Source organism: Cyclopterus lumpus, chromosome 12, assembly GCF_009769545.1.
Source record: "Cyclopterus lumpus isolate fCycLum1 chromosome 12, fCycLum1.pri, whole genome shotgun sequence".
In the NCBI taxonomy this organism is placed as follows: domain Eukaryota; kingdom Metazoa; phylum Chordata; class Actinopteri; order Perciformes; family Cyclopteridae; genus Cyclopterus; species Cyclopterus lumpus.
The window spans coordinates 19153196-19177523 of NC_046977.1; the positions used below are offsets into that span (position 1 = coordinate 19153196).

General features: G+C 39.1%; 1 protein-coding gene across 7 annotated transcripts in view; it reads left to right on the top strand.

Annotated features, from left to right (window-relative positions):
- The first annotated feature begins 3866 nt into the window (after positions 1-3866).
- syk (spleen tyrosine kinase) overlaps positions 3867-24328 on the top strand; it is a 23741-nt gene continuing 3279 nt past the window's right edge. Inside the window, exons 1-12 of one of the 7 annotated variants that reach the window (XM_034547366.1) lie at positions 3867-4143; positions 9074-9193; positions 12196-12295; positions 12433-12855; positions 13089-13249; positions 16552-16690; positions 18614-18695; positions 18838-18881; positions 20352-20414; positions 21760-21838; positions 24068-24227; positions 24322-24328. The exon at positions 24322-24328 is cut by the window's right edge and continues 203 nt beyond it. In XM_034547366.1, coding sequence (XP_034403257.1) covers positions 12454-12855; positions 13089-13249; positions 16552-16690; positions 18614-18695; positions 18838-18881; positions 20352-20414; positions 21760-21838; positions 24068-24227; positions 24322-24328 — 1137 coding nt within the window. In that variant the 5' untranslated portion in view covers positions 3867-4143; positions 9074-9193; positions 12196-12295; positions 12433-12453. Of the gene's footprint in view, positions 4144-8192; positions 8239-8860; positions 8999-9073; positions 9194-12195; positions 12296-12432; positions 12856-13088; positions 13250-16352; positions 16472-16551; positions 16691-18613; positions 18696-18837; positions 18882-20351; positions 20415-21759; positions 21839-24067; positions 24228-24321 lie in introns of those variants that run through there. The other 6 variants (XM_034547365.1, XM_034547363.1, XM_034547364.1 and 3 more) reach the window with 6 other exon arrangements.

Consider the following 24328-nt stretch of genomic DNA (forward strand, 5'->3'; position numbering starts at 1 on the left):
GCTCGCAAGGAAGAATAATTCAGTATAAAGTCACAGTGAGAGCAAATATAAATTAAAAAAGTAAAAGGAAGGAAATGAGAGGGACGAGTGTAAAGTAATACTACCTAAAATGTCAAAGGATAGGGCATGTGGCAGATTAAGTGCAAAGTGTGGTGATGTGCCGGGCAACATAGGCAGCCGGTTGTTAGTTTATGTGTTGTAATTGTTTTTATGAGCGTATTGTCGATTATCAATGTCGTGAAGTACAAACAAAGTAAAGAAAAGAAAAAAGACATAAAGTTGAACAAAATAAAAGTAATATGCGCAAGATGATCGGCATGAATCTACCTCAAACACTGATTCTTGAAGATATTTCCATATAGGTCTACGGGAGCACGAGTAGAATTTGGAGTATAATTTGAGTTCCAGGAAATGTTTTATTAAATTACGTTACATTAATATACTATTATGTTGTAAATACAACCATACAGACTACACACAAGCTCAAAGTTTGGTTGATGCATCAGATGGGCAGGCCAACATGGATGGATAGAATTTGACTGTAATGTTGCATGTTTACTTGATGATGGCTTATCTCAGTGTTGTGATCAGTAGACTATCATGTTTTTTCTCATTATACAATGAAGTTTGATAAGCCGGAAGAACTTATTCAAGAATGTATCAGAAATATAAACAGTTAAATGATTAACCAGACATTATTTGCATCCAATAGACCTGGATGAAACCACGTTTCGACTTTAATATATTAAGGACCACAAGACAAGATAGAGATGGTGGTCAGAGTGGGGATATGCTAATTAAGGAGTGGATATCTCGGTGGGGTTTTAATCACAATATGATTTATAGCTGTTGAGATTTGGGTGAATAAAAAAAAGATTATTGGCTTGAAAAAATAAAAAAGTGATATGGTGTGGTGATTTCAATGCTTACAATACTTTATGGAGGAAGGGCTTCAGGATCTAATGGGCAAACCGTAGAGGAACTAATGGAGTTAAATGGATTCATTAGTTATAGTGGGTAAGTTAACTTAGACTTTCCCCTCAAAGACTTGAGACTTGACTTGGACTAGCAAAAAATGACTCCATCTCTTTGGCTTGAGAGACTAGAGATTATAGATTATAGTCAGGACCCAATGTAATTAGACAATACAATTGTACTCTAACTGTTACAGTTATTGCATCCATAATGGAAGCAATATTTTTCTGAATTGTGATTCAGAGTGTGGTTGGATAGACATGGTAGGACATATAGCCAAAATGAAATAGATTTAATAAAGAGCGAATGATACCTTTTTTTTTAGAGTTATGAGAAAATAAATTCGGACTCTATTGCTGTTCATGAGTTGAGAATAGCCTAAACAAGTGTATTTGTTGATGTAGTAACAATGTACTTGTTAGTATACTAACTATGTATAATTAGTGCTATAAGAAATACACTAAAGCAAGTGTACATGAATGTACTATTTTGAGACACCATTGAAATCCCCATAAATATGCTAAATCAGCACCATCACCCAAAAGGCTCAGCAGTAGATGTTCTTCCTGAGGCAGCTGAAGAAGTTCAACCTGCCAAAGACCATGATGGTGCACTTCTACACCTCCATCATTGAGTCCACCCTGCTCCTCCATCAGCGTCTGGTACTGCAGCCAATGGGAGTACCAGGGCAGACTGCAGCATATCATCCTCGCTGCTGAGAGGTGATTGGCTGCAATCTGCCTCCCCTCCGCTTGTTGGCCTCCAGGACCCTGAAGCGGGCTATAAGATTGTAGGCGACCGCTCTCACCCTGGACACAAACTGGTTGAGTCCCTTCCCTCTGGCAGGAGGCTGCGGTCCAAGACCGCACACTACATATACAGTTTCAGCAATAAAGCCCGGGAACCACTGACTCAGACACTTACATCCCAGGACAATTTCTTACAGTTACACAACATCGCACATCCTTAATTAATATAATAATATAATATAAACATGACAATTAATTAATATACTTGTTTTAATGTACTCTGATTTGTTGGTTTGTTTACCATATTTTATTGTACATTTTCATATTTTCAATTATTAAATTATGTCACACTATATGTGTAAAGTAACGCATTAAACAGTTTCTGATTCTGATTATTATACTAATCAACATTAAAAAGAAATACACTTTATTCCAACTCTGTTTCAAATTGAATTCAATTGTATTTTTGAACAGCTATAGTTAAAATGAGGAGATAATCTAAGCGTATATCTGGTGACTCAAAATAGTACAGTCAGGCACACATGTGTATTTCAGTATATATTTTGTCACAATATTGATATATAATTAGTATATAAAATACATTCTTAGTATATCTAAAATAGGAGTATACTAAGTATACTTAAATCAAGTGAAATAAGGTGTACTTTTTTGGTTTGGACTGCGCCATTACAAGGAAGAAGAACAGGACTGTCAAATTTGAGACCCTTCTTTGTTTTAAGAATAAAGATGATTCTCTACATTTAGACCAAAACAGATAATCTATTGATGGTTTTATATAAGCGATCAATAATTATAAAATTGCATACAGAAGTTTTTTCCCACTACCTCAGTGTTTCCTGATGTTTTGCCTCTTCTGTGATGTTCACTCGCCCAGTGTGTTTGGGTGGTGACCATGAAAAGTACTGTTTCTTGGCAGTCTGTGTCTATTGTGGATGTTTTAGTTATGTGTAGCTCATAGGAATGTTTCCTACATATAGAACAATATGATATAACAACAAACACAACATACAATGAAGATACCATCTCAATCAGCACAAAAACCCAAATATAAAGTCACCAAACCTCATCACATGTAATATATAGCTGTCTTATTATTATTATTATTTGACTCAGGCCAATGTGCACTTTGTTGAATTCAAACTTTAAGTAAAGACAAAAATACATATTTTTTCCTCCTGCCTGTAGAGCTATTTATCAATCTGGATGGTTTTGGAGATATCCATCGTAGAGATGTCAGCTTTCTCTCCAATATAGCGGGACCAGACTTGTGGTGCTGAAAAATAAAATAAAAGAAGAAAACAACTCAACAACAATATCCCTTTCCAGATATCATGACTCGGCTAAAATAATCCACAGAGTTCGTTGCATGGAACTATTTTCTTTCAACCAATGGTCCCACGAAATCACTCACAACAAGGTCTGCATAAAGTCCATAAAGTTACGTTATATTGGAGAGAAGGCAGACATAGATAATAAACCAAAACTATCTAGATTGATAAATAGAGGACACATATGTACTTCTGATTTAGGGGAGAACTGTACCTTTAAAGCTTTTATTGCAATCAGTTTTTGATCCACCCATGGACTTGATGTTTACAAGTTTTGTAATCAAGAAGTGTTATAGTTTTGTTTTTATTGTTCCCAGATCCTGAAGAAATACAGTTACACATCAGCTGTCATTTATTATTGAATGTGCATTTAAATGAGACGTGAAAGGTGACAGTGTGTCCTAGATTTGTTGTCAGTTTGATGTGTGGTACTTTCTGCGGTCTGGAATGAAGTGAAGTGAAATCAAAGACGACAAAGTGTGTTTAATCAACTGCGTATGTAGCAGCAGCACCACCTGCTGGTCATATTTGTTAAACGCATAATTAATTAGTCACTACCTTTTTTGACCAAGTTATAATTGTAGCATTATGACACAAATGTATATAATAATAAAATCTGACAATATTTGGGCCTAATTTAAATTGGATGGTTTCAGCGAGCATCATTAAAAGGCTGAGTCCCAATATCATATACCCCTTAAACCCTGAACCCTCAGGGACTCACTGACGTCACCTGTTAAATGGTTGAGGTGGCGTTAGTGCATGAGACAGCATACCGCGTGAAGGCTCTTTCCTCACGAGATGAGAGGTCTTTTCAAATAAATAATACATCTATGTACGCGGTTCGCCGTTATGGACCAATAGGAAGTGACCCAAGAATCCAGCAGCGATGGAACGGAAGCGCGCACGCACGCACGCACGCACTCACGCTATTCAGTGTAAACACTTCAGCAGAGTGATGATGGCACGCGACTGCTGAGCCGCCACGAGACCTCAAGTAGGCTGCACACTCCTGACAACGGGGTGACAGGCAGCGACCGGCTGGAAGAAGTAGACCTGCACTCAAGAGGGTGAGTGTGTGACCGCGGCATCTTTCTGTGCCCTTGTGACCGATTGTGCACCCACTAGATACCACATTCATTTAGCAGTACCGGCGCAGATGGAGAGGAGGCACGAGTTCAGATGCTCAGGTTGATGCGGCGGAGGAATTAAACGGCGGTGGTAATGCGGCGGAAATAACGAGTGAAGCCAGACATCCGCGTACTGAATGATCATCCCGGGAAGGGAGAGGTTATCAACACAAGAGATATACACTATGTATATATATTAGAGGTAGATTTGTGTGTGTATATATATACAGAGAGAGAGATTTGTATATATATGTGTATATATATATATATATATATATATATATATATATATATTAGATTAGATTAGATTCAACTTTATTGTCATTGCACATGTACTAGTACAGAGCAACGAAATGTAGTTTGGCATCCAACCAGAAGTGCAACAGAGAGTATAACAATAAATACAGATTAAAAAAAATACAATACAGATGAAATTAACATTAAATAGTGCAGAATATAAATGGAGACTACTATAAATGGAACCTATGTGCAAATATTCAGTGCATATTTACTTTAGTGCAAACAGATTGTATCAAAGTGACTACAGTGCATGATAGAGTGGTGTAATGTAATGGGGATCAGAGGGGGGTAGAATTCAGAGTCCAAAGTAACTACAGTGCAGATAGAGTTGTGTAGTGGGATCAGAGGGGGGTAGAGTTCAGAAGGGTGTAACAGCTCTGGGGAAGAAGCTGTTCCTCAGACGGCTGGTCCTTGACCGCAAGCTCCTGAAGCGCCTGTCTGAGGGCAGGAGGGAGAACAGTCTGTGAGCAGGGTGAGAAGAGTCCTTCAGGATGCTGCGGGCTCGACGCAGGCAGTGTTTCTTCTGGACCTCCTCAATGCTTGGGAGTGGAGTACCTGTGATGCGCTGGGCGATCTTCACCACCCGTTGCAGTCTCTTGCAATCCGCAACAGAGCAGCTGCCGTACCAGACTGTGACGCAGTTGGTGAGGATGCTCTCGATCACGCAGCGGTAGAAATTCACCAGGATGGCTGAAGACAGGTGATTCTTCCTTAGTGTCCTCAGAAGGCTGGAGGTGTTGGTGTTCCAGGACAAGTCCTCCGAGATGTGGGTCCCCAGGAACTTGAAGCTGGAGACACGCTCGACGGCCATCCCGTTAATGTGGATGGGGTCATGCATGCTTCCTTTCGCTCTCCTGAAGTCCACAATGAGCTCCTTAGTTTTGCTGGTGTTAAGGAGCTGGTTATTGTTGGCACACACCTGGCCAGGAGCTGTACCTCTTCCCTGTAGGCTGTCTCATCATACATATATATGTATGTATATACATACATATATATGTATATATATATAGTTTAGGTCACAAAACTACCTAGTTTAATAAAAAACATTGTGGTTTGGCTTAAAATGAGTATGAAATTGATACAAAAATACAACCAAACTACTTTGGTTATGTGTATGCAACATGAGCACTTGGTTCACAACAGCAGTGTGTTTTTTGACCCGTCCACCATGTGACCTCCTCCCTATGCGGACTCATTTGAAACTTATTAGTCAAAAGCAAAAAAATAATCCACAACAAAATACGTTTTCCTCCAAACGTAATCCATAATGCAGTTTTGCCGCATGGGAATGTCATTTTCTGGAGAGGGGCCTGAATAATAAAGTACTTTCCACATTTCAAGTGAAAGGACTGAAAAAAAACATACCAACTTAATTACACTATTTGGAACCACACAGAGGAATTCATGATTTTTCAAGTAAGACTAACACGATTGCTTTAATCTTGGTTTAAAAGTTGAAGTCATTTTCCTAAAAACGTTTCTCTTGTTTTGTATTTATTTGTTCAAACCTTTAAGTCACACGACATAGAAAACAGGAACTTGACAGAAACAAAAAGAGAAGTGGAACTCGCACAGACAGATATAGTATGAACATAATTGAACTCTGGCACATATTTATACCCTTTGCATAACCGTTCTGCTCCAACCAAGCTCTGCCATGCATGCTTACTCCAAATACGGGTGGGTCCATATATTTATTAATTTATCATAGCAGGAAAAAGAGTGTCTCTGTGTCACAGGTGTGTCAGAAACACTCTGAATGCAGAGAGGCCACCATGTTCTTCTAGAGACGTCTATGAGAACTCTGTGCTGTTGGTTGGATGCACTTGAGCTTTGGTACGTTGTCCTCAGTCTAAATCCTCTCAAAAGCTTCCTGCCACAGCAGATGCACACTGCTCTACGCTAATATCGAAAATAATATAGACACAACACAAGATATTCCCGCCTTCTCGGCAGGAAACCATCAAAAGAACCCAGTGAGGCAGGTTATATGTTCCTGAAGCAGAATTATCAAGAAAATACATATTGTTTGGGGGCTATTATCAAAAAATAAAGAAAGTACCAGTCATGATTATCCATCACAACAGGTTGATTGATTGAAGACAGTTTTCCTATTGATTGAGAACGTTGTGTTGTTCCACAAGGTGGAGCCATATGAATAAAATGAGTTAGTGGTAAACGTAATTTTTGAGCCGTGAATTTTTGTTTAAGAGACGTGAGCAGTGAGGTTTCAGTACAGAGACCACAACGTGTAACGTAGACATCAGATGGCGAGAATTTCCACTCCAAGCAAACCTAAACACACACACACACACACACACACGCACACACACACACACACACACCCTTGAAGATGAACTACATCTGTATGTCCCCTATTTAGCTTCAAATGTCACCGTGTTGCACAATCTCCACCGTGCTGTGTTGTAGGCAGCGTTGCTGCTTTTCGTTACTCTGACACTGTCCGCTGAAGCGAGCTCAAGGAAATTATACTTTAAGTTTAAAACACATTCTATTTCATCACTTGCTTGAAATATAAATTTAGAGATTAACAAAAGACTAAATCATGGAGGTTTTTCCACATGTTCATGTGTTTTTGCTGTCAGATAAAAAAGAAGAAAACTAGAGAAGCATTCTCACACAAATCACACAAATATATGTGTGATTTGAAGATATTTTACTGTATGTAATAGCTGAGTCAAATACAATGTATCAGCTACTATGTATGGGATTGTTTTGAACTGAATAATATATAATATATTAATTAACAATATATAATTAAGAGACAAAAACTCAAACCAGTTACAACATATTAGTATTTGATTATCTTCCTCCACCGTGAATAGATGACCTGGACCTTTCTGTTATTACACAGTTATTAACAGGATTGCACAACAAATGCAGATTGCAACAAAACACACAAAAACAACAAAAACAAGTATATATGGAGGGTGGAGGATGAATGAAAGAGTCTCACAGCCAGAGGAAAGGAGCTGTTTTAAAGTCTGGTTGTATTGGCTGATACTTCTGTATCTCTCTCCAGATAGCAGCCGGTGAACAGGTTTTAATATATTTCAGCTCTTCTCAGGCTCCTCTTCTCATCAACATCATGATGATCACTAGATGGTATCAATGATGTTCTGGGTGGTTTTCATCACTGCTGTAGAGCCCCCCTGTCCTGGACCGTACACATCCCATGTTAGTTTACAATGTTTCAGTCAGGAAGCTTTCTATTCTTCTGTAAAAGTTGACAAGAACTTGGCCCGAGAATGTATCCTTCTTAAGTTTCCGAATGAAAAAAAGCTATTTATGATTTTTCTTCAGTTATGCTGGTTTTGTACATTAGAATACCACTTCCGAGGTCCTCACAGAGTAACACATACACATGTCATCTCTCCTGCTGTATTAGAGGGAATACATTTCACATTCACGTGTGCATTTAGAAAACACAGCAAGGCCAGCTGGCACTTCCTGATTGGTGAACACGCACACACAAGTGCAAGTAGGATGACAGTTGTGTTAGGCTTTATAACGGCAATTTTTAGATGGAGGAACAAAAAGGAAAAAAACTATGTTGTTATAAATCAATTTAATTCATTATTATATCCATTATTTAAAATACAAATAAAGTAAAAACAAGTTAAGGCTTTTTTTCAAATATAAAATAACATAATTTCATTGTTCATCAGATCATTTTCCTGTGTCTGCCAGAAAACATTCAAGCACAACTTACAAGTAATTCCAGTTTATTATTATTAACAACAATATTTTTTGTTGCAACATTTAAATGTTAATCTATTTAATAACATAATAAATTGCTTAATTTATGTAGCGATAACTGAGAGTTGTAATGCTATCATTTATAATTACAATAATGGCACAGCCCAATTTCCAAAGACAGCCGATATAAGTATGAAGTGAATACGTGGAGGCTGTGGCTCAGGAGGTGCAGCGGCTGTCCTTTAATCACAGGGCTCGCAGTTCGATCCCTGGCTCCCCCCGACCGCATGTTAAAGTGACAGTGAACCCCTGCGTGTGTGTGTGTGTGCGTGTGTGTGTGTGTGTGTGTGTGTGCGTGTGTGTGTGTGTGTGTGTGTGTGTGTGTGTGCGTGTGTGTGCGTGTGCGCGTGCGTGTGAAGGAGAACGTGTTGTCCAGTACGGTAAAAAATGCACCGTACAAATGCAGTCCAAATTAATCATTGCCGTATTACAATTACTGACCCCAAAACTAATAAACATAGTATAATGAAACAGGGAAAAATGTAATTATATGAACTATAGTTCATAATAAATATGCAATATTACAGGGCAGAGCTTGAGGCACACAAAAACAACTCAAGGTCCAATCATTAGCTCTTCCACAGTCTTACTCAGCAGATGGAGTTACTTGTTGTTAAGCTAGTGTCCAGTGTTCAGATAATAAAAAAGGAAGTAAAAGAACTAAATTGTCCAGGAAGTCGTTGAAAGGAGGAAGCCTCAGCGCTTCACCTCCTCAGTATGTACACAGACTGTCGATGTGGTCCGGCTGTGGGATCAACTGAGTGTTTTCATGTGGCTTTTTGTTCGTCAGGATTTAAGATGATCTATTCACATGTTGCTCAGACGGCTGGCAGCTGATATGCTAAAGGGATCAAAGAACCGTACAAGAGAAGGATCAACATTCTGGAACTACTTCCCCAAATCCTATACAGTAAGTGCAGTATTTGTGTTTTCTTAAGAAATACTTTTTGGACTTCACTACCACAGTTCCTCATTTTCAAAATGTTCAACATTTGTGTGTAGTCCGAGAAATACCCCACTGACCAAGTTTTCTTTAAAAAGAAATTGATATATTAGAACTCAGGAAAGGACTCGTCACATGCTGGGTGGGGACAGTCTGTCCAGGTCTTTAGTTGTGGTGGAAAGTAATAGATTACTGTACTTAAGACCCATTATGGAACCTTACTTTAGTATTTCCTTCTTTGCTACTTACTACACACTGCACTTCAGATGGAAATATTGTACATTGATCTCCACTACATTTTTGAACAGCTGTTGTTACTTTGCAGATTAAAATCTCACAATACAAACACATGAGAAGCTAATAAAATATATTAAAGAGGGAAAAAGTAACACCTACATCTGATATGTCTTGAAATTCTAAGCAGTCCCTCTTACTGTATCAGATGGTTTCATTTAAATAACAGTTTGAAAGGGATTAAAGGTGAATTATTCTCCAAAGAGTGTGTAGAACAACTTTGTCTTTGCTTCTTCCTACCACATTAATCATTAATCATCTCATAACCCCCGAGATATCATTTTTTTACGTTTAGAAAGGGCCCAACCTTGAGGTTCGGAAACAATTAGTTAAGCTATTCAACTGTAATGGATGAAATAGAATAAATAGATCCAATGTTTGCCATGGGTCCTACTTTATATGATCACACACTATCATTTAGTGAGGCACTTTGAAGGAGACACAGGCAGACGCAGCCGACACATTTCATCATGTTCTCTGTCCATTTTCATTTGAAACAATATACAAATGATTTGTGACTGATGCTTTTTGGCACAATAGTTTATTCTTGAAAGTTGATTATGCTTTTTGCAGCTACCAGATTTAAAGCTAGAACACTGCCTTGTTAGGGTTAATACATACAGCACTTATTAAGAGTGAACTACAATGTTCACATACTGTAGCTCCCATATGGAGTGAGACATATATGTTGCAAGGTTAAGACAAATGTGAATAAATAATTAGATACAAATAAAGTATTTTAGTGGTGAAGCACAAAATCGAAATCTTCAATTATTATTTTTTATACTTTCCATAATTTTCATGCAAATGGCATTCACACGCGTTCACAAAGAACATTTTCTATAAAACAATTTAATTTGTCTTTTAAAAATTATTAGTCCATTTGCAGTTTTCTTTGTAGTTCTTTCAACATTGAGGTGAATTGTTTATAGTTAAAGACAGTTTGAAAATATGATATAAAACATCACAAAACACATCAACAACAACAAGATAGTGTAATTGTAACACATTTGAAACATATTTTGTCTTTTGCAATGCGCAATTTACCTCAATGTTGACAGACAAACCGTTTTATGATACAAGACTGCTCTCGTATATAATGTGTGTTTATGTGTGTGTGGCTCATCGAGGCAGCAAACCTATATTCTCTCTACTGTCCACCAGGGGGCGACTCCTCTGGTTGTATAGAAGTCTATGAGAAAATGATTACTTCGCACTAAACACGAGTTTGTGGTCTCAATCTTTAGTTTCTAGTCCTCAATACAGCATGATGTCCATTTAGAAAATGATGGACCATTTAGAGAAACAATGAAGCAGGATGTGCTTGAGGGCGTGTATGCTTTAGATCATGCTACCTTGTGATTGACAGGTTCCTTCCACAGTGTTGTCCAGTCTGGGAGTTGTCCGTATTTTTGTCTTGAGACTTTAATGAACTGAAAACACACTGTGAAAGGTTAAAGTTAATTGTAACATTTTCGTCGCCTACAAAAGTCTTGTTCAGCGTTCGGTTGTACTTAACCCTGTAAGACCCAAGCATAGAAATAATATCTAAATCTTTTTTTGTTTTAAGTCAGCCTAATGTGCTCTCTACTTACATTTACAAAAGGAAAATACAACCCCCCCAGAACTCTTACATCCCCACATTCAAAAACATGTACACCTCTCCCTGACCAATGCACCATACATGCAACCCCACATTCAAAAACATGTACACCTCTCCCTGAACAATACACCATACATGCAACCCCACATTCAAAAACATGTACACCTCTCCCTGAACAATACACCATACATGCAACCCCCACAATCCACAATCCAAAACATTTACACTTGCCCCTGAACAACCATCCTCCAAAGCATTCTACAAACATTATCTGGCTTGTGTAACAAGGAGATATTTGGGCAAACCAACAAAGTCCAGATAAAAAAACAGTTGACTATATCTCACTGTGAACATAGAAATAACATAGGGTTAGGGTTACCCTAACCCATTTAGCATTATTAAAATCTGGTCTAAACTTAAAATTATAACAAATAACCCATTTGTAAAGTGTGAATCATCAAATACATTATATTTCTGTAAGTATTTATCCTGTATCTGAACATCCAAGAAGTGGAATGTCTCCATGTAGTGTGCAAGGTGCACATGCTATTTTAGCTACCATTTTCACCCAACGTTGTAAAATTACAACAATGACATAACAAGCTGAACATCTAATGTGATGCATTAATTCCACAATAACTTAGTATTTACATGAACTACATATTCTAACAATCACCCCAAAAAATATTTCATGGAATTTACTTACTTCAATATTGATATATCCAGTTGAATGAAACAAGGAGATGTGCTTCCAGGAAAGTTTATGGCCAGACCTATATACACATTTACGATCCAATAGCATTGCAAGGCAAGACAATAGGACCCATTGACTATGTAAATGTGGTCTTTCCCCAAAAAACGTTTTTGCAAATGTGTTTTTTGGAGAGATAAAAGTGACGTTGTAATATTACAACCAGGGGTCTTACAGGGTTAACTCTGCCCACTCTCGTCACTTCTGGCTCCAAAAAAAACAAGGTATGGCAATGACCGAAATGCCAAACTAATGGCTTCAAAACCGTAATCCACAAACCAATGGGTGGTGAGATGGTGACTACGTCCACTTTTTATCTAGTGGCTCATTTGAGGGTGATCAACTGAGGGTCAGTTGGTCTGGGCGATGCAGGTGTCATCATGTTCCAGTCTGATCCATTGTCCTCGTACACTGGGGAGCAGTTAAGTTAAACATCACTCATCTAGAAATACTGTACTCTGCTCACTTTGTAAATATACTGTATTATTTATCATTCGTCAGACTACATATTAACGATTTCTGATTTCAGAGTAAATTAATGTTTACATTTGTTTTTAGGGTTAACTGAGCCTTTGCAAGATGGCTGACACTGTGAACACACTGCCTTTCTTCTATGGCAACATCACCAGGGAGGAGGCGGAGGACTACTTGCGGCAGGCCAATATGGGTAACGGCATATACCTGCTAAGACAAAGCCGAAACTACCTTGGAGGCTTTGCACTGTCTGTGTTGCATTCAGGCCGCTGCTACCACTACACCATTGAAAGAGAACCCAATGAAATGTATGCTATTGCTGGTGGGAAGAGCCACAGGACCCCCGTGGATGTGATTGACTACCACTCGCAGGAGATGGACGGCCTCATGTGTTTGCTAAAGAAGCCCTGCAACAGGCCCAAGAACATGCAGCCGAAGATGGGGCCATTTGAGGACCTGAAGGAAAAACTGATCCGGGAGTATGTAAAGAAGACATGGAATCTGCAGGTTAGTGTCAACTCTATCCTGTAAATAGACTGGACGGTCAATTAGAACAGTGGTTGTGAACCTTCTTCATGTCGAGATTCAGGTTACAGACCCACATTTAATAACTTAAGGGACCTCCATCTGAACATATTTGAAAAAAGTATTACTGTAATATTATTGTTGAGAACACATCAGAAAAAGCTACATTTTCTTCTTATTATAAGCGCTTGCTCCTAGCTCATGTCTGTGTGCAGGGAGCCGCTCTGGAGCAGGCCATCATCAGCCAGAGGCCTCAGCTGGAGAAGCTCATTTCCACCACTGCACACGAACAAATGCCCTGGTTCCATGGATCAATAACACGAGAAGACTCGGAGCCCAGGCTTCAACATGGCTCCCGCACAAATGGAAAATTCCTGTAAGTATTTCATAAAGTGTCTTTGAACAGCTTTTGGCGGTGTTTATAGTAAATGGTCTAAAATGTATCGTATCAAATCCATCAGAATGTACATCATTATTGGTGAAAATCTTTCACTTTTGGTGAAAAACAATGTCACAATATCCTTAACATGCTCAAAAGACTATTCTCACCAACACCTCCATTACATTACATTACATTACATTACATTACATGTCATTTAGCTGACGCTTTTATCCAAAGCGACTTACAATAAGTGCATTAAACCATGAGTCCAAACTCATAACAAGAATCAAAAAGTAACGTTTCTTCAAGAAAGCCCAACTACAAAAATACCATAAGTAATATCATAAGTAATACCGTAAGTAAAACCATAAGTAAGTGCCATTCAAGTGCCACTGAATCTGTCTTTAGCCTTCATGACGTGGCTTCTGACTGGATTGTTACACTTAGCAGATAGGAGGAAGTCTTATTTCGTAGTTAAGATAAATGACTGGTTATTTCATAAGTACATCTGTGATTGGGAAACCTGCCGGTGAATGAGATGAATGCAACTGTATGGGAAGTAACTGACCAGAAACCCATTTATTTGATTTGTTCTGAAACATCTTAGCAACTGTTAGCGCAGCTTCCATGTCGACTGAAAAAGACGAGAGACATTGGCAGGAGATTCTAATTGGTCAGCGCGGAATAAAACTAAATGGATCCTAAACCAACGCGATCGGCCTTTTGTGCACTATCTTGCCGCTGAAGGTCAGACGTGTTAAACATGGCGTCAGGTGTTATATTGTTGTTATTCTATTCATTTCAAGTTGACCCTGCAATATATATTTAAAAGCACAATGATAGATCAGTGGAAAGATAGGCAGAATGCAACGCATACACTTATGTTGTGTCGCAATCGGCCCAGCTCTAATTGTTTGTTTGTTTTCCTAATACAATTTGACACATTTAGCTTTTAGTTTATATTTAGCTTGTGGTGAATTATTTCTTATTGTCAGACTTTATTGTTTGTCTTGACTGTTTCAACTTCTGCCATTTTTCACTGAAGCATCTGAGAAATGAAGTGATGGGAAAGGGTCATTTTGTACAGTTTTCTAAGGTCAGCAATATCCTGTCTAGGACCACGATGACTAATAACCTTATCATCATTCTGGGAATAAGGATTTACTAAAGTGACTCAGTGAAGTCCAATGGAGATAGTTTAGAGATACAACATTACCAGTGCAGTGTACCAAGGCTGTTTTATAGTTCTGCTTTGTAACATGAAAAGTAAATGCTGCAAAATCCAACAACCTAAATCAACCACGACAACAGCTGACATTTCGGTTGAGACACAGTGGTATCGGCTGAAGAAACACAGCAGACACACACACACACACACCCTGTGGTTTCCGCCCTGACAGTTTGCAAAGGACTTCCTGAAGTAGCCAAACGAGGAAGAATGACAGCCCGGCGAAATGTGACTCTTCTGTCTTTTTTCTAAGCATAGAAAGAAACTTTGTGTTTCCGCTGAAACACCGCCTCACGTTATGATGAAGCTTGAAATACACTTTAACGAGAGTGTTCCAAATACTGTACCCATGGCTCAAATATGTTACTTGTAAGGTTAAGGCTCTGGCTTCCAGGAGTGGCCAACAACCACTAACACAAACACTATTAGAATTGTAAGGCTACATTGTAATAGATCACAAAAGGGACTAAGCATAGTTATAAATGTGTTTGGTGTGAAACTGGGATCTTGTTCACTACTTTTCTGTCAGTGAGGGTTCTTCTTCCAGTTCTAATTTATCCCCCAGAAAGGTGCAGCTGATGTACCTGGTACCAGGTGGGGTTAAATACTATGGTGGTTTTATGGTTTTTGTCATTGGGTGACACATAAATGTGTGTTTTTTTTGTCATTAAAATAAATATGTGTTTTTTCGCTTGGTGCTAAGATACACATGTATTTGATCTTAAGTTTAAAATTGGCTCTTGCAGCAGATCTCACATCACGTGGACATGATGTATGCAAATGAGAGTAATTCATAACAATATGAGAAAAAGTTATAGTTTTGATTAATGTGCATCCATCATCATGTCTTCTCTTCATAATTAGATTAGATTAGATTTTACTTTATTCAGGAGGAAATTACTTGAAGCAGTAGCAAAACATTTTTTACAAATATTCAATACAATAAAATAAAATAGCAGGGCATATTACATTTAATGTGTAGTTCACAGTATATTGTTTAAAGCATTTGTTGCCACGGACAGATTAAACAGTGTTTTCAGTTTTTTTAAATTGCTAAAACACAATTTCTGAACGAGGGCCATCTTTGTCAACTCAACTCTACATAAAAACAAACAAAAACAAAAACACAAAATACTAAATATCTTACATCTCTTGCACTTTATCCCTTTGATGCTGCAATCCTGTTAAATCCCTCATTCAAAACTATATAATAATACAACATAGTTAAAACATTTAAAAAGTGTAATTTATTTAGGATTGCGTAATGTAAATTTGCTTCAAAGTAATGAGATATGCAATCCTTTAGTGAAAAATTGAATTCATGATAACAGTAGACTAATTGCACATGACTCCAGTGACGGGTCTGGACCACTCGCATATTGTCTTCACACCTATGACACAATTCAAGTGTACAAGCCACTTAGGAACACATCTGTTCCTACATGTGGTTCTCGCATGAGGCCCAATGTGCTCGTGGTTTAGCACACCTGATCAAACCTGAGTTTGTGCTTTCAATGATTAAGTACTATATATTATTATTATTATAATTATTATATTATAATTATTGTTATTATTAAGTACGTCTTTGTGTCTTACCATCCTGTAACACACACAGTAGCTGAAACTCTTTTTTTTCACTCTTCTGCATCCATGAAGCCCTCTGGCGCTTTCTTTCACCCCACCTTCCTTCCCTCCGTCCAGCCTCGGTCTCTATTGGGAACTTGATTCACTGAGAAAAAAACCCGACCCTTGATACAGACATCTCAATGTAAGGCTGTGGGGAAAAGCCTTTTTGGGCCCAATAGCGTCACGTGACGGACCCGGAAATTTCCACTATTTGGCCACTATTTGCTTCAAAGCCTAGTCCTCTTCCTGTGTGCTGGATTAGAACCCAGAGTCTCTGTGTGCTAATGACACAACATGCTGTGTTATGGGTTACATTATACAGAGTTTACATCATGCACATGTATGAAGGAAGTATATAAATGGTAATAACTTGTACTCTATTCACTCCAGAGAAATAATTTCACACCTACTTGAATGAATGTTCTTCTTCTTGTGAGCGCAGGATCCGGCAGAGGGATTCAAACGGATCCTATGCTTTGTGTTTACTCCACGAACGACAAGTCATGCATTATCGCATTGACAGGGACAGGACTGGCAAGCTCTCAATCCCAGATGGCAAGAAGTTTGACACCCTGTGGCAGGTAAACAAAAGGTTTTCATATTTCGGCTCATTTTCATGTGGATCGTTAAACTCTAATCTCTCTGGATTATGTTTAGGGTTTCCCAGCAGCTGTCTGCAGTGTTGCTCAGAAATACAATGATGTAGTTCACGGTTGTTACAGTTATGTAATAGTTCATATTTTCTCCACACTGCCAAGAATATGCAGTATCTCTGGTGGAGAAATACCAACTCTGTTATTTCATTTTATTATCCTCATCTTTGTAAAACACTACGTGGAAATGGTGTGTAATTGTAGAACGGAAACCCCTAACAGGTTGTTAAAAGAACAGTTCATAATTATCTTGACAAACAACAGTGTATCCATCCATGTGGCCTTTCTGGGCAGCATCTCCGGCTGCAGGGCAGGTTGCTAGTTACGCGTTGGTCTGTACAGGAAGGGGGCCAGACCTGGATCCCTCACAGTGGTGACAAGGCCTCAGGGAGTCATTGCACCCTGTTGTTTGTCTAGAACTAGTTCCAGCACGTTAAACTCTCCTCTAAGAACACAAATTGTAATTTCTTCATTTCTATATGTGTACATTTAAAAAAAAAAAGAAGGTGTGTTTTAACTTTGGACAGGGCTAGGCACGCTACAGTCTTCATGCTAAGCTAGGCTAACCACGTGCTGAGTCCAGATCTGTACTTAAAGGTTCAGTGTGTAGGATTTTAGTGGTTGCAGATTGAAACCAACTGAATATCCCACTGCTCACCTCTCCTTAAGAGTGTCAGAGAACTCCGGTGGCCTTCAGGTAACAATGTGAAGGGCTCTCTCTAGTGTTTGGTTTTGACGTTCTGGGCTACTGTAGATATGAAGGGCTCATTCTGAGCCAACAAAAACACAACCATTCATATTTGCAGGTAATTACACACACATAGTTACGGATATTATTTTCAATTTCCGTTAACATAACCCCTGAAATGCTGGTCCTTTTAATACAAAAACAATTAAATTAAATTAAATTAAATTAAATTTATTTTGTATTGCCCAACATCACCAATTATCCTCAGAGGGCTTTACAATCTGTACACATACGACATCCTCTGTCCCGGGACCTCAAAAACCTTTCAAACCTTTTAATGGGGAGAAAAAGGGAAGAAGTCTTCAGGAGAGCAACAGAGGAGGATCCCTCTCCCCGGATGGACAGAAGCAATAGATGTCATGTGTACAGATGAACAGCGTTACAGAATTACAACACATTCAATGAATATTACAGAAATGATTCATATATTGAGAGTAATAGGCAGAATACAAGCATTGTAAAATACAATAATCACCTTTTAGTTTTCATCCTTGTGTGGTGATGTGATGGTTTATGTACCAGTGAGAAGCCTCAACCAGTTGGAGGCGAACGAGTGACTTCTGGTTGATGCCAGAGAGGAGGGAGAAGTCACGTTTTCAAAAGATAAATGCATGAATAACGTTTTCCAGGTCATGGTGAACGAGACTGGGTATGATTTTGGAGATAGTTTTATTTTGAAGGAAACAGGACTGGACAACTTTTGTGACTTTTGAAGATTAAATCTGATTCAAATAGTATTACTAAGTTTCTGCCAGTGGCCTTTATGTTAACAGACAGGGGACCAAGGGCACTTTCAATATAACTATGGACTAATTGGATTTTTGAGTTAAGAATATGTTTTCCAATCCTAATAATAGTAGCAGTGGGTGTCAGGCAGGACCACGGTCCAGGTGGAACCAAAATCCATGCCCCCCCACACACACACACACATTCCTAGAAACAATACACTTTTGAACATTTGAAGACAATACAGTCTTCAAACGTCCTGTTTAGCCCGGCTCAGAATAACAACGCTTGTCTTCTGGGGTATGAGGAACAGTTTGATTACTGAAGAATGTTACTTTGCAGACTTTGTGACATAAACGTCTCTCTCTTGGCCACAGCTGGTGGAGCACTACTCATACAAACCAGACGGCCTGCTGCGAGTGCTAACAGAGCCGTGTTCAAGACCCGACGGAGAAACTGGTAAACACGCTCACCACTAATCAAATGTGTCTACAGTAAGACTGTCATACAACAAATAATGTTGCTGCATATGAATTAATATCTAACAACTTAATGTGTAGAAATATAATCCATTCATATTTGAGACTTGCTGTGTTCATAGGGCCACCTCTCCCACGGGACCATCCTGGGATAACGTCTGCCTTTGTAAGTTGTGTGTATGCATTCATTATTCTTATGGTTCCGTGTCTACAGTATGTCTAATAAACAGGTTATCCTCTCCTTTATGTGTCTCAACTAATCAACATAAATATAGAGAATGAATAATGAATAAGGATTTGACAGTTGAATTGAAACATCATCCTCTTTGCATGTAGACGGCTAATATTTCACCAAAAAAACAAAAAACTAAACGTTCTCACTTCCCTCTCGTGGTATTTGTTAATTCACGACCACTAACAATGTATTCTTGACGTTTTTACCAAAATGTGTGCTTTTACCAAAATGTGTGCTTTTACCAACATGACCACAATTGTTTCTCTGTTACTTTCTGAGATAAAAGCTAAAACTGTTCCTGAATTCATTATATACATATGTGCTCATTTCAGGTCAAAACTTACTTAATTGATGTTTTTAAAGTACACATAGGCTCCTTTTAAATTACTTATTTGTGTACACAAATTACCAGACAATAATCATTTTAACACACGTTCAAGATCCCACAACGTTGTTGTGAAGTAGGGAGTTATTGAAGTTACCGTGAGGAACTTCAAACCTAATAATCAAATGAATCCTAAAAAAATAATGATGCCTCTATATGACCTTCATAAGTAAACAAGACCATCACTGATGCTATATTGACCAGATATTCTTCTGCTTGTCAGAGGTGCCAGCCTACATGTTTTAATCATTGAAACATTTCCATAAACCTTCCAGATTATTTATGAATTGTGATGAATTGCGACCTATGAGTGTGTGCCATAGACAGCTGTGACCCAATTTAACACATAGATGATCATAAATTACTAATAAAAAGTTTGGATGATATGGTGTTTTAATTCGGTCTAACTTTAGCAATTATGGGCTACTGGCATTTAGGCTACAGTGTAAAACCATCAAGATTCAAGAGGATTGGCTCTCTGGCTGTAAATGTGCAATTGTTTGAAATGCTTTCGCTGGGAGGGTTCATAAAAGAAAGAAAATAAATAGTGAATATAATAAGACAATATAATAACAAAATATGAGAAGCAATAAAAAGGTTGCATATTGCAGTTGGTTTGCAACTTGAATCTCCACTTAATTGGGATGGGGGCAGAAATCTCAAATAAAGACACTTATAATAATAATAATAATAATAATCTGTCTACATAAATAGACACCCCTAGAGAAGGGTCAAAAATGTTTTTCTTTTTCAAACTTTGGATCGACCAACTCTGTTATTTTAGTTTTGGTCCCAGATGAATACCGTACAGTAAAATGAACATGGGGAAAGTTGCTTACTGTATGACCTGTGTGTCTTTACTTCTTGTAGTTTGAGTCAGTACGCTGTGACATAACGTTAACACATCCGTGTTTGGAGCTAACCTTTCCCCTGGAGCTGTTTGTACTGTAATGATCACATGCATGACCGTAACAGCAAGCGCCCTCTGTTAACCTTTCTGACATCTTGGTTTTTAGCAAAATGTGGCAGGTGGAATTCTCTACAAACTCAGAACTGTTCCCATACCTGGTATAAAAAAGGTGCACTAATACTACTCATAAGCCTTTTGGTCACAGCAACCCTTCCCGTGTGTGATTTTGCTTCAGTGTTGATTGCTACTTGCTAACTAACACATCACGTTGTCCTTGCTCTCCTTGGTTCTTTTCTTTTTTTGCGCCCCCTCTCCATTCCTCTCACAGATGCCAGATCAGATCAGATAGTTTGACAACTGGAGCAGACCACAATTCAGTTTGTGTGCCCTCGAAATAATTGGCCTACTTATGATTACAATCTACTGCCATCTAGAGGTCATTCTCTGCAGTTACATTGAACCACAGTCAGCCTTGTGCTGTTTCCGACTCAATAGTCCCGCCTCCAGTATGACATGTCTAGACCAGACATGTCATAATGGGTCATCATCTCTGTCCTATTCCAAAGGCTCCTCCACACGTTCTCTTGATCACATTTAGGAGACACAGTGGCTGCATCCTTTTAAGGATCCTGTATCCCGATATTCACTAGGTTTAGTTTGATGGGGAAATCTTCATTTGATGGATTTTGAACAGCCATGTCAGTCTTTTCTGATCTATTAGGTCTTGAAATGTGGAATTAAAAAGAGAAGCCCCTGACATGAATGCTCTTTGACGCCTTGCTTTGTTTTTTTGAGTTTAGGATTTCTAACTTTTATAAATGCAAGTGCAGAAATGTACAACGGATTCATCTTTTCATATTTTTTAACAACCTATTCACTGATTCAAAAGGACTTGCTGGGTGTCAACATGCTTTGGGATGTTCATATATTTGTTTAAAGCAGGGGTGTGGGACCTACTTTATGTTTCAAAGTGAACAGATCATTGACATTAAGCTGTTATAATGTGGTCCCAGGGAACATTTGCTTCACTTCCACACCACTTCTTTGAATGCATATGAATGCAGATGTTAATCCCATACATATCATATTCTCTTCCTCTAAACCCTTTTGTCTGGACAATCATACAATACCCCATTTTATAGACACAATGTATTACAGTGATACTGACTGGTTGTCTGACTTGTCTTGTTAAAAACTGATGATGAATGAAACCATATTCAGAAACTTTTGTAGAATTTTTCCACATACTTCTCCACTTTAGTCATGGATTAATGAATTCTGAATTTCACATCAAATTATGTTGTTTTTTAAGAATCCTTCTTTATTGAGACTAAACATTCAATATCATTATAATACAAGTTCCATATAAAGTGTGGCACCCTGCTTGATTCTCTCGTTGCAGATTATATTTTAGCAGTGCACCATGTATATATATATATTATATATATTAATGTCCTATGTGTTTTCACTGTGTGTTCTCTCAAACATTGTCTTCTCTGATGAACTAATAACAGAACCGGGGATCTCGACACACCACAGATAATCTCAATCCTTATGAAACCAGTGTGCCCAATAATCAAGCAGCCATCAAAGGTAAATTATTTTAAATATACACTTGAAAGCACACCTACAGAAATACATATGCTGTTGTTCAGTTGTAATGGCTAACTTCCTAATATATTAGTACTAGCTTGCCTGCAAACTCCTGCCATCCAGCATATTTCAATCAGGAGAGACTTGTTTTAGATTTGGTTTAACAGTAATTTATTACAATTGCATATATTTGGCGATTGGACGGCATCATGAATCAGGATAATCAATTGTTTGTGATGCTGATATCTGCAAAGGCAGAATCCGCCCTGGAGTCCAGACACTGGTGGTGGTGGTGGTGAAGAAGGGAGTTGCTGTAACCTGCTGAGGAATGATGAGCAGGCTGACTGTTGACTGGAGGACCTATTTTAACGACGTGATTGGCTTACAGAAACTGCGCCAAATCCGATTGGTTCATTTACCGTATGGAGTAATTGCTGGGAGACTTAGAGACTGAGATTATGAATGAACAGGAGAGTAAAGAGTGTCTTCCTTACTGAACTTCCGCTTGAGCTTCATTTAAGACTGAATTGGGGAAGACTTCCATCTTCAATTCAATTCAATTCAGTTTATTTTGTATAGCCCAATATCACAAATTAAAAATTTGCCTCAGAGGGCTTTACAATCTGTACACATACGACATCCCTGTCCCAGGACCTCACATCGGATCAGGAAAAACTCCCCAAAAATAACCTTTGACAGGGAAAAAAGGGAAGAAACCTTCAGGAGAGCAACAGAGGAGGATCCCTCTCCCCGGATGGACAGAAGAATAGATGTCATGTGTACAGAATGAACAGCATTTACAAAGTTACATAAACACATTACATGAATATGACAATGTATGAATGGAACTCCAATCCATGAAACAGAAGGAGGTAGAGACGAGGGGGGGCGGGGCATCAGCAGGGCCAACGCGGGAGGCCGGCTCACCAGGCATCAGACACCTCCAGGTCCAATGGACCCTATGAGACGTGAAGTCACAACGACTCCGGGGAGGAAGCAGAGTTAATAAGGTGCAATGGAGAGATGTAAATTCATCCATAAGGAGAGAGAGAAGATGAGATAGGTGCTCAGTGTATCCTAAAACATCCCCCAGCAGCCTATAAGCCTATAGAATTGGATGAAAAGGCACAAAGTGCAGAGGCTCCATTCCCGCGGCACTGTAAGCTTGTGTGATGGTGAGACAGAAGCTGCTTTGACTGAGTCACGCCTTACAAGTGCCCTCTGTAATGAACGAACAGCTGCTGTGACCATCTCTTGTTTACCCCACGTGGTGCGACACCTTTCAAAAAGCGCTTCACCAATTGTTATCTACCAAGGTTAACACAAGAGGCATGGGACATGACGTGCGATCTGGGCCTCTCTCCACACAAGCCGACCATCTACCCGTGTACCACATTGTAGTAGAAGGAGCTCTGGCACCCTGGATAGACTGCACCACTGCAGGGGGCAGCCATACCGTTTCCAAGCTCTCTCTGGGAGGTGGAGGATCGCACCACCCAGCTGTGACAGTGCATTTCTGCACCATAGTCAACCATGACGTGCTTGTGCATTCTGGTGCCACCAGAATGAGCGATTCCTTTCCTGAATGCTCGCTAAAAGGCGAGGAATCAGAAGAACATCCACTCCTAGTGGAGGGTGTTCTTGAGTGCAGCCAGTTTGTAGCCTTCTCCGACGCTGTGTACAACGAGTGTTCGTTCCCAACAGCACATGGGATGGCTGCATCATGGGAAAGTCCGGTGCTGACCTTGGTGTGCTGTTTTAGCTTTCAACTCTGTGTGTGCAAAACCTGAGTCTGACACAAGTGGTGCTGGGATATCACCACTAACCCGCCCTGATGGGGAGGAGGGGGTTGATCATTCTTTACGGCCAGTAATGCACGTCTTAAAAGAGGATATGTTACTTGTGAAAAAGTTCATTGCTTCGTGCCGGTCTGCGGGATAAGCGATGAAGGTCTGACAAAACTATGGAGCCCATCTGGGAGCCAGTACACAGACACCACTGGACCACCTCATCTTCTTTACTTCTTTACCTGTTGACTGCTTGAGGCTGCAAACAAATGGTAGCAGAACACTGGTCGCATGGCTGTTGTATGTTGCAAGTTAAAACAAATATTGACTGATATCTATGTTTCCATTTCACTTCACATATACGTTAGCATACTGTACAAGACTAATGTGTCAATCACTCCATCACTATTCCTCGAATGTGACATGGCCATTTATCCATCAGAGGCCATGCCAATGGACACGGAGGTGTATGAGAGTCCATACGCAGACCCGGATGAACTGAGGAGTTCTACCGTGGATCGCAACCACCTCTTCCTGGAGGATGGAGAACTGGGCTCTGGGAACTTCGGTACAGTCATAAGGGGCACCTACAAGATGAAAAAGTATGCTAAATCACGTATATATTACCTAATTTATAAATGGGGAATACATAATTTCTAAAGTATGAAAACCTAGTAAATCCTCCCTATGTATTAGGACAGAG